The 17,893-nt window shown below is 43.5% G+C and overlaps 1 protein-coding gene across 1 annotated transcript in view; it reads left to right on the top strand.

Annotated features, from left to right (window-relative positions):
• Gata6 (GATA binding protein 6) overlaps positions 1-9,650 on the top strand; it is a 31,759-nt gene extending 22,109 nt beyond the window's left edge. The window contains exon 8 of the mRNA XM_013014820.1: positions 8,398-9,650. Coding sequence (XP_012870274.1) covers positions 8,398-8,565 — 168 coding nt within the window. The 3' untranslated portion in view covers positions 8,566-9,650. The remainder of the gene's footprint in view (positions 1-8,397) is intronic.
• The last annotated feature ends 8,243 nt before the right edge of the window (positions 9,651-17,893 follow it).

Genomic DNA, 17,893 nt, shown 5'->3' with positions numbered 1-17,893 from the left:
CCCATCCCCCGTATTAACGATACAGATATTGCCACAAAACATAAAATAATATTACGGGAAAACATGGCTACATTTAAGAAATCTGGCTTAAAATGCTCTGAAATGTTATTGCTAAATGAGTCTTTGAAGAAAATGAATTCTTTTTACTGGAACTGAAGTAATTTATTATGTCTCTCATGGGTGTCTGCCAAAAGAGTTTACTTAGCAATATGAAGATGTAAGGGATACGAATTAAATGCAGTGTGACAGCTCCGTTGGTGTGCAGGTTCACCTGTTAATTTTTCTCTGAAATGTCAATAATTTAAAAAGTCGCCGCCAAAGATAAGCATGGTCAATGTGACAACTCATAATTCAGCTACCTATCATCTCAGGTTTTATAAACACCCGACACTTAGAAAATTGGGAGACTAAGCACAAACAAGTTGTTTTATAGATCTCAGATTTTAACGAGCACACTCCAACAAACAAACAAGGCATGGATTTCTGTGTTGGGATTTTGTGAGTGTCAGAGCCGCTGTCACCATGATCTGACTCCATGGCTAGCCACTGTTGGAGGTGTCACAGAAGTCTTTCCTAAACTGGGGCACACATTCTTGTTTCCTTTTATTAAGTAAGCATAATAAGCTTAAAGATTTTTCAATAAAAACTCCACTTAATATTGGTTGCTTGATTTGTAGTGAAGCCTGAATGGGTTCTGAAGTTTATTCTGGGCTTCATGGATTAGCAGCTCTAGATTTGTCTGTGTGAACTATCGTGAACTGCCAAGGTTTGGTAAAAAGTCCCCCATGTTCTCCTCCTCCTGCTAAAGGACAGAAGTAATTCCCACCCTCTGGCCCTTGTAAGTATTGCAGAGCGTAACTGAGTTGCTCACAGACCCTTCTGAAGCTCAAGAAGAGTAACAGCATTTAAATATAAGTTAATAGTAATGCATTTTATTTGCATGGCCATTTCTGGTTCTTGTTTGTTTGTTTCATTTAAAGATAGAAGAAACAAATTCTTATTTTCTAGAAGGGGAGGTTTGAAGAGGTAGAGTTACTGTGCTAAGAACCATAGTTTAGCCAGGTGCTGGTGGCTTTTGCCCAGAATCCTATCTACTCAGGAGCTGAGAGCCAGAGGATCATGGTTCAAAGTGTCAGGGCAGAAAAAAAAATCACTACATCCATCTCCAATTAATCAGCAAAAAGCAGAACTGTAGGCCAGTTCTGTAGATGGAGTGCCAGCCTAGCAAATGTGTGGTTCTGAGTTCAAACCCCAGTATCACAAAAAGAAAGAATCATGTGTTTAAAGATTTTTCATTCATTCCCCTGTTCATGAACTTTACAATAAAGGTACATTGTTTTTCATTTGTTCCATAGCAGAATTACTCATTTTTTTCATTTCTCCTGATAGTCAGTACTCCCTGGGGCTTTCTTGGTAGAAGGACATTGGGGGAAACTGCTTGGTCCTTTGACCTCTCATTGAGGTGGAGAGACACTCATCCAATGTCCTCAAACCATTTCTGTTATAAAAGTGAAACTTAGAATTGAAATGTTACCCAGGTTCCTTTACCACTTCCTATATGAAGACAAAACTAGAGTGAGTGACTCTGGTTCATTTTGGGGAGAAGAGCCCTTTCTTTCAAATGCTCCTTAACTTGAGGTTGTAGGATCAGTCTTCCAACCACCCCTTCGCGCTCTCTCTCTCCCCCCAGCTCATTCTTGAATGGCCACCTACAATCACTGAGTACGCTCATAAACTCCCTCCCTGCAGTGTGCTGGCTGTTCAAGTGTGCACACATTCATAAAACAATTCGCTCCTTTGCTTAGAACAGATTGTGGGTACTGAGTTGTTTTTCACCTGTCCTGAAAAAGACAGCATCTCACAGTGTGGACAGAGGCTGTTGAGGCAAAGGGCCAGCCAGTAAAATTCCAGAAAAGAGTCTGCTAGAAATTGAGTTAGGTTGTAGTCAGCTAAGGTGAGCAACAGCAGTCTTGGGGAGAGGAGGAGGAGGTGTTTTTTCTTGCTGTGGTGGGAACATTGGAGGCTTCTGTGGTGATTGATTCTCACACGTTCTGACTGAGACAGAATCTGTCTCTGGATCTTTCCGAGTCACTAAACTATTTATCTGTCACTTGTGTCTGGCCCCATTTCGCCTCCATGCAAACTGTTGTTTGTATAGTGGACGTGAAGATTTTTATGCAAGTATTTCCCCTTCGCTGGAATATGTGGATAATCTCTTTTTCCCCTCCTTTGGGGAAAACAGCTGAAATGTTGCAAAAATCTTACCTAGAGGCTATTAAAGCAGAGGAGAGGTTTGGCAGTGAGTGACAACTGGATTCTCAGACGAAAAGAGCTGTGATTACAAATGTGCTTGGATGTATGAGAAAAGACAGGCTAGGAGTTTAGGTGACCTAGAGCTCTGGAGCAGCATGACATTCATCAGAGCCACAGGCTTCTGGGTAACCACACCCTGCCCACCACCTGCCTGGGTTTTCCTAAAGAATGAGACAGTATTAGGTGCAGCACAGAGACTGGCATACATCCTAGTAGACTTCTTCGGGGATTCAGAAATGAAATTTATAGCCTTATGTGGTGTTTTTACTCCTGTAATCCCAACAACAAGGAAACAGGCCAGAGGATGGCAAATTTGATTGAGGGCCAGCCTGGGCTATTTAGCAAGATCTTGTCTCAAAAAAAAAAAGTATAATTCAGGCTAGGTGCTGGTGGCTCATGCCTATAATCCTAGATACTCAGGAAGCTGAGATCTGAGGATTGAGGTTTGAAGCCAGCCCAGGTGGAAAGTCTGAGACTCTCCATTTAATCGCCAGAAAGCCAGAATGGAAGTGTGGCTCAAGTGGTAGAGCAGTAAGTAGCCTTGAGCAAAAAAGCCCAGGGACAGTGCTTTGGTCCTGAGTTCAAGCTCTAGGACCATACACAAAATGGTGTACACAATTCAGATTTGTTAGACAAGACTAAGCTCTGAACCATTTTCCTCTTGGCTGTCTGTCTGTCTGTTTTTCTCTCTCTTTTGGTGGAGGTTGTATTTAGCTCCCCTTCAGGGAAGATGTGAAGTCAAGGGAAAGAAAGGAGTACTCTGGGAGCCACACTGCTGGGCATTTGACCTCATGAATGTGTCAAATCAGAAGTCTTTTAAAACAGCAAAGGCTTAAGTCTCTTGGAAAATCCAGAAATGTCAGTGATCTAAAAGCTGCTTAGGCTAGTGGAGATTCCATGTCCCAATCTGCAGCGGCCTGAGCTTTCCCTGAAGTCATTTCTTCCTTTTGGAGCGAGTTTTCCAGCCTGGCGGCGCTGCCTGCCCCCCACCTACCCTGGCCCTTGCAGCGCTAAGCCCTGGCTGGGTCTGGCACTGATAACACATTCTTTCAACAGGAAGTACCTCCATTTTCAGTTGTCTGGAGGGTGGAGAGCAGATAAGCTGTGAAGAGAAACACAGAACAGATTTCTGCTCCACCCTCACTGCACTTTGATCAGGGAGGACCTCCGCCTGGCCGGGGCTGCCTGCCTGGCACTGGGGAGAGGGAGGAAGCTTAGCAGTGTCAGCTGTGGGCATTCCAAAACCCTCTTCTCTTCGTCTCTACTCCAGGTACACTTGTTTAACTTAGTCTGAGTGCCTGATTTTGCTACCCTGAGATATGTGTCATTGAACTGCATAGAGTCTTTTGATGGGTTTCATTAGAAGTGGGAAAACACTCACCAACTGAAATTCATACTTGTGTTTATTTGCTGGCTACTGCCTCCTCAGTTATCATAAATGTCCTCTGATCTTTTTTTTTTTCTCCCCTCAATAGTACTGATTCTTTCCCAGGAAGGAAAGGAACTTAGGAAAGAAAATGATAACGGGCCATGTTTCTTTAGGAGAGTCCTCAGGGTTTTTCTGCAATTAAATGTGCCAAGAGTTCAAGTCCTTATGACACATGGCTCAGAGTTCTGACTCCAGTAGAGATGTGTTTGATGTGTGCCTGGATGTGCAGGTCGCAGCTTATTGCCAGGAGGCATGGAAATGATTCAAGGGGTGTGATGGCCTTCTACTGAATTCCTACTTTTGTTTTGGTTTTGATTTTGGGTCTGGTATTAGGCCTTGAACTCAAAGCCCATGTTCCATCCTTTTTCATTTAAAGCTAGCCACAGCTCCCTTGCCAGTTTTTTGCTAGTTAATTGGAGATAAGAGTCTCACACTTTACTGCCTGGTCTAGTTTTGATCCTGTGAATCTCAGATCTCATCGTAGCTAGGATTACAGATATGAGCCTCCCATGCTGGCATACTCTAGTTTTTTAAGCTGTTTTATAACTATATTCAGGCTAGATGGACACTTAAGTGATTATGTCTCAAATTTCTGGTACTCGTATATTCTATTCTTCCCCAAAGTAGGTTGCGTATGTGATTGCATTAAAATATTCAAGCAAAATACTCAGTGAAGGGTACAGATGGCTAACAGGCTTGATCCTCCTACGGCTCTTTCCCAGGTTCCCTGGTAATACTTACCAGGACATAGAATTCATACCCTGCTGTTTTCACTTACCCCATGGTATGACAGGATTTTTTCCATCTTGCTGCCCAATCTTACTATTTTTTAATAATTGCATCAATGCTGGTGGAGCGGATGCACCCTGCTTTTCCAAACCATTCCCATATCATTAGACATGAGATTGTTTCCATGGTTTCCACTATTATAAGTAATCTTGCAAATAGATGGCTTCCTTTGTGTAGCCTTTCCTTTCTTTTGAATTGTTTCCTTATAATACATTTTCAGAAGTGAAATTACAGGGTCACCTAGGACATGAACCTGTGGTTCTGGACAGTATGGCTAACTGCCTTCTGGAAGCTGTAAACCAGATTACAGCCCTACATCCCAATGGCATGAACACTTGACATCAGTATTGCAAGCCTTCTCCATCTTTTCCTCCATTTTTGCCCTTTTCCCCTTTTTTTATTTCCCCCAATATTGAGCGTAGTAGTCCTGTATTTTAATATTGAACTACCACCCCAGAATGAAATGATGGCTTCCTTCAATAATGGAATGGTGGACACAGCATAGCATCCTGCTGACACGGTCACAAATACGAAAGCATTTAGCTGTCAGGACCATTCTCCAGGCAAGTGATGTGAGGACCAGGGTCCAAAGAGGAAGCTGAGGGAGGCCACTGTTCCTGTGGTTGACTGATCCATGATAGCCACTTGCTTCTTGTTCCTGTTTTTTCTTCTTTCCCTCTATCCCCCCTTTCTTTCATCTTTTTTATTTATTATTATTATTTTGGGTCCAGTCATGGGCCTGAACTCTGGGCCTGGGCACTGTCCCTCAGCTCTTCAGCTCAAGGCTAGCATGCTACCACTTGAGCCATAGCACCACTTCCGGCTTTTTTCCCCTGCTTATGTGGTGCTGAGGAATCGAACCCAGGGCCTCATACATGCAAGGCAAGAGCTCTACCACTGAGCCACCTTCCCAGCCCCCTTCCATCTTTTGATGGTACTTAGATGTGAACTCAGGGATGATGTCTGCTAGATTGGTGCTTTGTCACTTGAGCTATGCCTCCATCCTAAGTTATTTTGGAGACGAAGTTTTGTGGACTTTTCTGCCTTGACTGTTAAGTCTCTGGATCTCAGCCTACTTAGTAGCTAGGATTACAGGCAACGGTGATGAGCCTCTGGCACTCTGATTCCTTTCTAGACAATATTCCACCTCCCCATCTTGGCCACTCATTTTGGCGTTCATGATAAGCAGCTGGATTGCCTGGCTGGTAGTGTATAATGGCTTAACTGCCAATGGTGGTGTGACTTCAGAGCCCTCTTCTGTCTTAGCCCCTCTGTCCTGATGTTGCAGGTGGGCTGTTTCTTAGTGATCCAGGTCCCTTCTCTACTTCTCAGGAATAGCCAGAAAGCCCCACATGCGCATTTAGTGTAACCAGATTCATAGCATCATTGTTTGATAGGGCTATTGTATTTCAGAATTTTCACAGGAATCTACCTTACATGTGAGACATTTCAATGACTGTGTAGTGTGATGTTTTGTACATTGAAAGCCCTCAGTTTTAGCCTTTGTGTTTGTGTTACTTAAGCTGAACTTGGAGTGTAGGGGTCTTGTTTCTGGATTTTCATAAGCTCCCCTCCTTTTTTGGGGGGTGGGTCATGGGACTTGAACTCTGGGCCTGGGCACTGTCCCTTATCTCTTTAGCTCAAGACCAGCATTCTACCACTTGAGCCACAGTACCACTTCCAGTTTTCTGAGTGGTTTATTGGAGATAAGTTTCACAGCATTGAGTTTCACAGCTTTTCCTGCCCGGGCTAGCTTTGAACCGTGATCCTCAGATCTCAGCCTCCTGAGTAGCTAAGATTACAGGCATGAGCCACCAGCACCTGGCTTGAGCTCCCATTTTTTTCTGGACAAAGAAAGGAATAGGATCTATGAAAGGGGGTTGGGTTTAGTTTGCTTGGGGGAGGAAGTTGGAGAGGGCAGAGTGAGTCATATGACTAGAACTGGGGGTTTCTCCCCTGCCTCTCCGCTTGCTACAGGAGTGATGAGTAGGAAGCAGGTTGGGAAAATGGAGTTGAAGAGAGCTGTTTGCTTCTAGGGACAAGGATGCACAGCACACTCCCATCCAGTTTAGTCAATGTTGGGTGCTCTGCTTCCTACGACTGGTTTATCTCAGGATTTAGTGGAGTCATGTAAGAAGACAAGTTACTGGAATAATAGAGAAAAAAGTTCTACCTCTAACAAATAACAGGTAGCCAGGAATGTATGGAATGGAATCCTGAAATTAGGGAATGGTCCTGATAGAAATGTGGGAGAGGGCAGGTGCTGGTGGCTCACACACCTATAATCCTAGTGACTCAGGAGGCTAAAATCTGAAGAGGTCGGTTCAAAGCCAGCCTAGGCAGAAAAGTCTCCTGAGACTCAAATGGGAAGTGGTGCTGTGACTCAAAGTGGTAGTTAGCCTTGAGCTAATGAGCTCAGGGACAGCACCCAAGCCCTGAGTTCAAGCCTCACAACTGACCCTCCCCCCTAAAAATGTGGGGGAGGGAAAAAGGTGTGGTTAAAGTACATGGCTGTGGCTAGATTTTTAAGCAATTCTTTCAAATTTAATTGTTTTCTCAAACAGATCCCAGTCACATTAGTTTTAGTCTACTAAATTATATAAGGTTTCTATTTGGCCTTTCTCATTAGGATAGAGAATGAATGAAACAGGGGAGAATTGACATTTTGTCTCCAGAATTGATTATGGGCACACTAGTGCTATTAGAAAACACAATCTGCAGCAAAACATGTGTGGCCTGTTTTTGTAAAGTTAAGTAAATGAGATACCTATTAAAATCTTAGAGTCCAGTGGCACACACCTTTAATCCCAGTATAAGAGGATAATTAGAGGCCAGCCTGGGATAAATACCAAGACACTGTCACACAATGCAACAATGAGCAACAAATCCCACCAAACCTGCGTATGCGTAGTTTCATTTCCACAAAGTCAGTGTTTTTAAATGTAGTAGAGAATGTTGAGCACGTAGCCTTTTATGGATTCTGACCTCCCTGGCAAGCTAGCTGGTGGCTCTGCTGTTTATTTCCCTCTCCTAGGGACAGGATGGTGTGAGCCATGTGGCATTTACCTGTGAAGTGTGGTTTGTTTCACTTGTGAGAGATCTCCAAGTTTGTTCGGCATGTTTACAGATAGGATTCCTCCAGCTTTCTGCATCCTGCTGTGTGGTCCTTGGGTTCTAAAGTTAATGTACGGTGTTTTTGTTTTCGTTTGTTTTTGTTGGTCATGGGTCTTGAACTCTGGGCCTGGGCACTGTCCCTCAGCTCTTCAGCTCAAGGCTAGCGCTCTACCCCTTGAGCCACAGTGCCACTTCTGGCTTTTTCTGCTTATGTGGTGCTGAGGAATGGACTCCAGGGCCTTGTGCATGTAAAGCAAGCGCTCTACCACTGAGCCACCTTCCCAGCCCCAATGGACGGTGTTTTTAAGAGCATAAGTTACAGGCTCAGGCCTGCAATCCTAGCTACTCAGGAGGCTGAGATCTGAGGATTGTGATTTGAAGCCAGCCTAAGCAGGAAAGCCCAAGAATGAGACTCTTCACTCCAATTAACCTCTTCACAAAAAAGCTGGACCTGGTGGCATGGCTCAAGTAGTAGAGTACTAATCTTGAGCATAAAAGCTCTAAGGGACCCAGGCCCTGAGTTCTAGCTCCAGTACATACATGTCCACCATGCCCGAGCCCCACACACTAAGTTGCTAGGATAGACTAACGCCATGGGGTAACACCATGGCAGCCCAGTGAGGGCTCCTACTTGTGGGCTGCTGGACAGAGCAGGGCTGACTTCCTGATTTCCTCCTGGGTGTGCTGAACTAGAGGATGGGGTCAGCTGACAGTGATGGGTAACCATGTCTCCTCTGTCCCATGTCTGCCAGGCCGGGGCTCCAGTGATGCCTAGCGCGGGAGAAGGCCCCACCCCTGAGAACAGCGAGCTCAAGTACTCAGCGCAGGACGGGCTCTACATTGGCGTCAGTCTGTCTTCCCCAGCAGAAGTCACATCCTCTGTGCGACAGGATTCCTGGTGCGCTCTGGCCTTGGCCTGAGCTGGTGCTGCTGGGGCTAAAGAGGACTCCCCACTCTGAGGGCCTCGAACCAGCAGTCCACATGGTGGCAACCAGACAGACCGAACATTCCTCCGATGCGTGATTTCTGTGCCTTTGTTTTGAAAGTGATGTATTTCCCAAGAGGCTTGCTTCTGGGGAAAGGCCAACGGCAGTGGCACATGGCCGGCCTCCTGCAGCCGGGGTGGCCTCCGGCCAGCCTGCCTCTGCGCTGTCCCCTGAACTGCTGGCACAAACTGGGACATGAACAATTGAGATTCTTTTTTTTTTTTTAAAGGTTAATGTGTATTGCCCCAAATCATGTGCTTCTTTGGATCGATTATGGTTTTTCTAGAAGTTCTTCACACCTGTGCCACATGCCAAGTTCACAAGTTTGTGGAGACCATTGGAGACCATTTGGTACTCACGGCTAAGGAGGAGGATTGCTTTCTGAGGTGTATTGTCAAGTGTATTTGTCAGTTTTCAAGACTGCCGAGCTGTGACTGAATCTTCTCGAAGCTCAGCTTGGGCGACTGATCTGAGCTCACTCAGAATTTGTAAACAGGGTAGCAAACAAGATATTTTTTTCTTCCATGTACACAATAATTTTTTTTAAAGTGCAATTTGCGTTGCAGCAATCAGTGTTAAATCATTTGCATACGATTTAACAGCATTTTTTATAATGAATGTATACATTTTAACTTAATGGTACTTAAAATAATTTAAAAGAAAAAAATGTTAACTTAGACATTCTTAAGGATTTTACAAACTACATCCCATTTTTACCTTCCCAACTGTCCAAAGAAAACTCATGTCAAGAACAAATCCCTCTCTCAGGAAAAATTGCCTTTCTCTATTTGTTAAGAATTTTTATACGAGAATACCAATATACCCCTTTTTCTTTCACTGTGGATATGTGCTGGAAAATTTGCGACAAAAACTTTACTACCTAAAAAATAGCATTTGTAAATACTCTAGGCATCTGTACACGCTCTGATGAAGTCTGTATAGTGTGACTCACCACAGGTTGGTTTACATTAATTTTTTTTTAAAGGGATGTCAGCCGGGTGTTGGTAGCTCACGCCTATAATCCTAGCTACTTGGGAGGCTGAGATCTGAGGATCTTGGTTCAAAGTAAGCCTGGACAGGAAAGTCCTTGAGACTCTTATCTCCAATAAACTACTCAGAAGAAAGCCGGAAATGGTGCTGTGACTCAAGTGGTAGAGCGTTAGCCTTGAGCAAAAGAAGCTCAGGGACAGCGCCTAGGCCTAAAGTTCAAGCCCCAGGACAGGCAAAAAGTTAAAAAAAAGGGGGGGGGGATGTCATATGGAAACCTATTTCACCAGAGTTTAAAAAAAATAAAAAAGGGTATTGTTTTGTCTTCTGTACAATGAGTTCCTTTTCTTTTAACTTGATTTGGATGCAACACAGGGTGGTTAAATCTTTATGAAGTAAGTGTGGGTATGGTGATGAAAACCTGCCTTAGGGATTTCCTTTTGGAGTTGTTGGAGGCTTTGGTTTATTGGAAGTTGGCACTTCTCATTGGATTTACTTCCCATTGGATTGGTAACAACCTTTATTTTTGGACAGTCCTAAGGTTTGAACTCAGTACCCTGTGCCTTCTAGGTATGCGTGTATACATACTATGAGGTGTTTGGTTTTTTTTTTGTTGTTGTTGTTGGTTGTGGGGCTTGAACTCTGGCCTGGGTACTGTCCCTCAACTCTTCAGCTCAAGGCTAGCACTCTACCACTTGAGTCACAGCACCACTTCCAGCCTTTTCTATTTATGTGGTGCTGAGAAATTAACCCAGGGCCTATGTATGCAAGGCAAGCACTCTACCACTGAGCCACCTTCCCAGCCCCATACCGTGAGTTATACTGCAATTATTTTTACTGCTTTTTATTCCCCCAGATGAGCTCTCACTTCCCACCCACCCACCCACCCAAAGATGTCCTCAGACCCTAATCTTCTTTTGTGCTTCCCTGTAGCTGGGAAGCTACCACTGGCTTACTGAGATAAAGGGTCTCACCAACTTTTTACCCTGATGGCTAGGAGCCACCAGCCTCTTTATTGATCTCTACGTCTGATGTAGCTGGGATCAGAGGTTTGAATCATTGTGTTCAATGTGACAAATAGCAAGTCCAAGGCTTACTTCTTCGGAAATGAAATATATTTTGGTCCAAGAAGCATTTCCCTTTCTAGCTACCCTCTCTGGGAAAATGCCACGAAGTCTCAAAGCTTAGCTGAGGACAGAGGACCTTTAAGCTCTCTGGAAGAAAGGGCCTGGACAGCCTCTTCTGTTTTGTTTTGTCTCTTTGGGGTGGGGAGGCTGTCCCACCACACAAAATGGTGGCATTTAACTTTAGCTCCTTGAACGTGTATGGCATTTTAGAATTTTCATGTTCTTATCAGGGTAGCCTTCCTTGGTGGTGGATCTCTTTTAGTATTAGAAAATGCTGAGATAATTGTCCTGGGAGTGACTTGGGGTTAGTGTGTTGCGTTTGCATATGAGTCTGAAAAATTCATGGAAACCCATGTGTGCCTTGCTGGCGTGGTAGGTTAGACCAAAGATGAGAGGGATGTGGAATGGAGGTAAGCTACAGGACTATCAAGTCTGCTCAGCACGAGTCTCCACAACTTTGGGAAAGTTATCTGACACTCATTTCCTAATCTGCAGACAAAGCAAATAGCATTAATTCCAGGACTGCAAGAACCATAATCCACACCAAGGGGTGAGCTGTACCTGGCAACTTGAGCATCCAGGGTTAACTTGACCTTGAAGGGGAGGAGTCTGATGTCACCTGTGTTTCTTGAACCAGACTGAGGTGGTTAAAATGCAGGAGGATGTGTGAAATGTTCCAGTTTATCCTGGGCTAGTAGGTGTTTGTTTTTTGTTTGTTTGTTTATTTTTTGTTTTGCCAGTCCTGGCGCTTGAACTCAGGCCTGAGCACTATTCCTGAGCTGCTTTTGGTCAAGGCTAGCATTCTACCACTTGATCCACAGGGCCGCTTCTAGCTTTTTCTGTTTGTGATACTGAGGAATCAAACCCAGGGCTTTATGCATGCTAAGCAAGCACTGTACCACTAAGTCACCTTCCCAGTCCCAAGGGCTAGTTGTTTTATAGAGTTAGAAAATGACTTCACTGGCTGAGTTTTCCTCCCTCTTTCAGTTCTTATTACTCTTAGTGCTTTCAGAAAGATTGAGAATGGTTAAAGTGATTTTTTTTTTTTTTTTTTGTTGGTCGTGGGGCTTGAACTCTGGGCCTGGGCGCTGTCCCTCAGCTCTTCAGCTCAAGGCTAGCACTCTACCACTTGAGCTACAGCACCACTTCAGTTTTCTGGTGGTTTATTGGAGATAAGAGTCTCAGGGACTTTCCTGCCCCGGCTGGCTTTGATCCATGATCCTCAGATCTCAGCCTCCTGAGTAGCTAGGATTACAGGTGTGAGCCACGGGCACCCGCCCATGTATTTTGTGGTTGGAAATGAATTTTTATTTTGTTACTGTTGCATCAAAATGACTTTTTTGGGGGGGGTGGTAGCAGGGAAGATAGTGGGGAATGTTCTTCAATATTGTTTCTTCTAGCCCTAAAACTATCATTAAGTTTCTAAATCCCTCTTTCCCTCCTTATCTTCCTCCTCCTTTTCCTCCTTTTTAGGATACAAAGTTAAACAAAAAACCCCCAAAACCTCAGTTGTCATGAAATAAAATACAAAGGTCAGAAGAAAGGGAAATGATCTCTGGCTGCCTCTCCCAACAACCAACTCCACTAATCTGTGCCATCTAAGCTGCTACTTTCTTACCTGTGATAATAAAACAAGTTCAGAAACATGTTCCAAGTTCTACACAATCTCAACATCCCTCATCCTTAAAAGATGGCATACAAAATCATCTATGTGAATGTATTCTTAGCTTAAGGATCCTCATACCTATTCAGATGAGTTGCAGAATTTGTCCTGTCAGTTTGGCTGATTTCTAGGCCATCTTGAATAAATGAAGGCTGTCTGGAGTCTCTCTTCAGGGTCACTTCATGTTGCTTCCTGGTGCCTACGGGAGGGTCAGGAAAGCAAAAGGCAGCCATTCATTTCCCCCTGCAAATAAATTAACTTCTGGCTCATGGGAAATGTTTTCCCCAGGCCTTGGAAATTTAGTGTAATTTCAGATCATAGATAAATTAGCTGCTGGGAGTTGACCCAGCACGTCTGCAGCGGCTTTGCCAGGTCCCAAGCCGGGGGCTGTGTAGTACTTTGGCGCATTAGGTTCTGTGTACCCGCATTGCCTGTGGGTTCTGTGGGTTTGACTGGGTTCTGATGGTGAAGGAAAATGCAGGGGTGAGTGACGCAAGTGGGGACAGCGAGCAGACATTTAATCTAATTAGGCTGCTCCAGCTTATTACAATGCAGTTTGTTTCTGGGTTGAAATAAATCAATTTGCCAATACTATCACTTCTTATTGCTTGGAAGCTCTCATTAGCAGTCAGAAATCAGTTTTGATTATTTTAGCGGGGAAACAAGTAGTAATGACTTTGATAGACTGTTCCTCCAATCCCCACCCCCACCCCAGCATAAGGGTTTGAACTTAAGGGCTTTCAGCTCTCACATCTCTTTTTTTCTCACAGCCGATGCTCTACCACTTGAGACTATGATCCCAGCCTTATGTTTTATCAGTTATTTGGAGACAGACTCTCTTGGATTTTTCTTCCCAGGCTATCTGAACCAAGATCTTCAGCCTCCTGAGTAGCTAGGATTACAAGTATGAGTTAGTGGTACCCAGCTGATAAACTAAATCATTTGAACAGTCTGTGGGTCAAAATTTGGTCTGTATACCAGGTTCAGGTGGCTCACATCTGTAATCCTTGCCTCTCAGGAGGCTGAGATCTGAAGATCATGGTTTGAAGCCAGCCAGGGCATGAAAGTTTGGGAGACTCTTATCTCCAATAATTACCAAGAAAACTCAAATGGTATAGTACTAGCTCTGGGCAAAAAAAAAAGAGTTCAGAGACAGCACTCAGGCCCAGAGTTCAAGCCCTAAGTGATTGGCACACACACATAAAACCCACTTTTTATTTTTTTGTCTTTATACCTTTGATTGCTCAAGGTCTCATGATAGATTTATGGGACCAGGTTCAAAAGAGCAGGCTGCTTGACTAGTGTGTGTGTGTGTGTGTGTGTGTGTGTGTGTGTTAGTTACAAGAAGTTGCTAAACAGTGGAGGACAGGCAGCAGATAGAACATGGGGCTTTAGCTTTGTCCAGCTCTAAGCTATGGGGAGGTAGAAAGCCTAAGTTCATAGGGACTTAGGACAAATTGTTTCAGGCTGATGGTGCCAAATAACCACCACAGGTTAGTCAGGAGGTTGTAGGTGTACATGTAATCCTCAAGACACACCAGAGTAAGTATCCATGCTCCCCTACCTATCTGAGGCTCCGCTCACAGCTGCTCTAGAGAGCCAGCCTGTCACCGGGTGCCAAATTCTTCCTGCTCAGTAACTGTCACCAAGAAGTGATGGTTCCATGGCTGAAGCCCTGACTTACATATCATTATTTAGCTGGGCGGACCTTTCTCGTGTGTTTAAAAGAATAAGAGTAAGCAGCCTATTTATTTGATTTATTTAGTGCTAATACTGGGGCTTGAACTCAGGTCCTCTTGCTCTTGCCTAGCTTTTCCACTCAAGGCTGATTCTTTACCATTTGAACCACTTCTCCACTGGTTAGTCAGAGGGGAGAGTCTCAGATTTGTCTGCCTGGACTGGCCTGACTTTAAGTCAAGATCCTCAGATCTCAACCTTCTAAGTAGCTAGGATTTCAGGCTGGAGTCATCGGTACCCAGCAAGTTAGAACATTTCAGTAGTGGCTAAACTATAGCACTTAAGAAAAGTAAATAAATAAAAGGAAAAAATGAGAACTAGCCAGACATCCAGCAGCTTTAGGACAAGGTGAGTTCTTTCTGTAGGCCTCAGGCTCAGTGTAATAAAAAGGTGAGCAGTGTATTCTGGAAGGTTCCTTCCATTTGCCTTTGCATTATAAGGTCCCAAGGGCAGATTCCATCTGAGATGATAGTGGGTCTTTGGCTACATCTGGGTCCCTACATCTGGAGGTCACACAACTATGGAGCTAATAGAATTAGGGTCTCGTGTTTCTGTTTCTGCTCCTCAAACGCATGTCTATGGAAGTCAAATCCGCAGGATGACAGTCTGGTCACATGCACAAGCACAGGGCATGCTACAATGTGCCACTGCCCCCCAACACTGACCCTGTTTAGTTTGGGGATCCCTGCTAGACAACTACAGTGATCCAAGCCGGAAAATGGAAAAGTCTGGCAGCTGAGCGGTCTGTAGAACAAGGAAAAAACAGCTTTGCTTTGCTTGGCCCATTGGTTCAGTTTCTTGTAGTGGTTTTTTTTTTTTTTTATTTCTTGGAAACAACCAGCTTTTCAATTTTTTTCCACTTTTGTGTCTTCTCTTTTTTTTTTTTCTCCCAAGTTTTCCTCCCTGTCTCCACCTGTGGGTTTTGACCATATATCTATATATCATCTATATCTATATATCTATATATGTATATATATGTTTATATATGTATGTATATAATGAATTCTATTCCTTCAACACTTTAAGACTAGTTTAAGATAATAGTTGCAAATATTTAGATAACCATTTCTATATTCTGGCTGCTATACAGATCACTTTGTGTACATCAAGTTATCATTTTACAATTTATCTCATCCTCATACTGAGAAAGAAGGTGGTCTTATTTCCATTTTACAGATACGTTTACCAAAGCACAGAGAGGAGAAGTAACTTGCCCAAGGTTGCCCAGTGAGCTCTCACACAGTTTGGCTCCAGAGAACATGGTATAAATCACCATACCATATTGTCTTGTCATCTTCCCCCTCATTCCTTCCCTCCCCACCTCCCTTGGTAGGGGGCCTTGAACTAAGGGCCTCACGCTTTCCTTTAGCTTTTTTGCTCAAGGCCTGAACTCCACTTCTGGTGCTATACCTCAACTTCTGGCTTTTTGCCAGGTAATTGGAGATAAAGAGTGTCAGGAGATTTCTTTCTTCCGTGGGCTGGCTTTGAACTGGGACCCTCAATCTTAGCCTTCTGAGTAGCTAGGATTGTAGCCATCGACACCCACCTAACCTTTTCCCCTTTCAATGTTGTTTTATCATGTTCCCTAGGTAGGCCTGAAACTCCTGGGTTCAGTAACCTTAATCCTCCCTTTCCAGCTTCCAGAATTGCTGAGACAAAAGGTGTGTGCCACTGTGCTGCGCTCATGTTAGAACAAAGTAGCTCCTGATTGTTAGCTAGAAAGTGATGTTTGGAGATACTGATCATGTTATCTTTGAAGGAATTCCTTCCTCTTCCCATATTTTCTAGTAAGGCTTGTTTTAAGTATATATATATTATAATATACATTTTATATATTTACATATATTTATATACATTATATGCATGTACATATTTATATACATTATACATATTATATACGTCATATATATCACGGCCAAAAGATTAGGGAAATTAGCAAAATATAAAGATCTGAACTAAGGTGATGGCTCATGCCTGTAATCCAAGCTACTCAGGAGGCATAGACTGGGAGGATAGAGATTTGAGGCCAACCTGAGTAGAAAGTGTGATGATACACTAACTGAAGAACAACCTAAAGCAAAATAAGAGGGGTGGTGGTGGTGGAGATGTGGCTTAAAGGGCAGAGCCCTTGCCCAGTCAGCGCAAGCCTGAGTTCAAATATCTTTCTCTCTCTCTCTCCCCGTGTCTCTGTCTCTCTCTCTCACACACGCGTGCACACACACACACAGGGAATAATAGTGGTTAAAACAGAACACCAGCATGCACAAGAAATATCTTGTGGTGCAAAAATCTTTCTGTGCTTCATGGTGCCAAAGAATTAGTTTTCAGGAAAGCTTGCACAAGACTTTGGCAGCAGCATCTTGGGCTTTATCTTCTTCAGTAAGTGTTCATGGCTGCTTGCATCACTGTTGCTATTATTACTTTGATAAGTAAGTGTGCTTTTCCAGCAGTGCTATGGGCCAGGACTCTCCAACTCTCGTGTGCTGGAGAATCACACAGTGGCTCTTAACATCACATTCCCTCTGGCCTTCCCCAACAATCTGGTTTTCCATGTTGATTCACTTTTTGGGCTTTTGCATCTATTAAAAATTATAGGCTAGTTTCAAACTCAAAAGTTATTAAAAAAAAAAAAGGAATTGTCCCTCCCCACTCTGTTCTCAGCCCCTCAGCTTCTTGCCTGGTGTAACTAGTTTCTTGCACAGGTTGCCTATAAATGTTATTTGGCATTGTATTCCTCTCTCTCTCTCTCTCTCTCTCTCTCATCAGTCGTGGGGCTTGAACCTTGGGCCTAGGTGCAGTACCTGAGCTCTTCAGCTCAAGGCAAGTGATCTATTACTTGAGACACAGTGCCACTTCTGGTTTTCTGGTGGTTAATTGGAGATAAGAATCACACCAAATTTCCTGTCCAGGCTGGTTTTGAACTGTGATCCTCAGATCTCAGCCTCCTGGGTAGCTAGGAGCTCCTTTCTCTTGTTATGCTCTTATTCATTGTTTAAGCACTGCCCTATTCCATTCTTTGTCTATTCACACAAAGCTGCAATTAAATATACCTAATTGCATTTCATAGATATGCAAGCAAACCTATGAAATGACTTTCTGTAGGAGGCATTACTGAGTGAAGGGTAGTCACTTTCCTGTTTGTCATGGAGATGGTCCCAATCTGGGCACCCACTGGCAAGGTGCTGGTGTCTGTTTTCTCAGGGTCAGATTGGTGATGATCAAATTTTATGATCAGGCTGGGCCTGGCAAGTACAAAGTCCTGAGTTTGATGCTCAGTACCAAAAAGAAAGATTACCCCCCACCACCAAAAAACCCCCAAACACGCATATTATGATTTCACTTGGTCTTATATGACTGAGTTTGTTTTGCATCTGTTTCATTATGAATGAAGCTTAATATATTTTCCTGTGATTAACAGCCATGTGTAGTTATATAGTTCTTTTATATGGATTATCTGTCCATCTGTTTTTCTGGTCTATTTTTTTCTTTCGTGGTATTAATCTTATTGACTTGTCAGGTTCTTTGTCTATTAAGGAGAATGACCCTTTGTCTGAAATGTACCTTAAAGATATATTCATTTGTAATTTTCTGTTTGACTTTGTCTATACTTAAAAAAAGTTATCATTAGGCATCTAACAAGCATAAAATCCTGACATCACACCATCAAGGAAAAGAAAAAAAACTCCTCCTTTCCCTTCCTTCCTTCCTTCCTTCCTTCCTTCCTTCCTTCCTTCCTTCCTTCCTTCCT

Source organism: Dipodomys ordii, unplaced genomic scaffold, assembly GCF_000151885.1.
Source record: "Dipodomys ordii isolate 6190 unplaced genomic scaffold, Dord_2.0 Scaffold25, whole genome shotgun sequence".
Lineage (NCBI taxonomy): Eukaryota > Metazoa > Chordata > Mammalia > Rodentia > Heteromyidae > Dipodomys > Dipodomys ordii.
The sequence above is the reverse complement of the archived record's forward strand: the minus strand, read 5'-3'. Positions and strand labels throughout refer to the sequence as shown.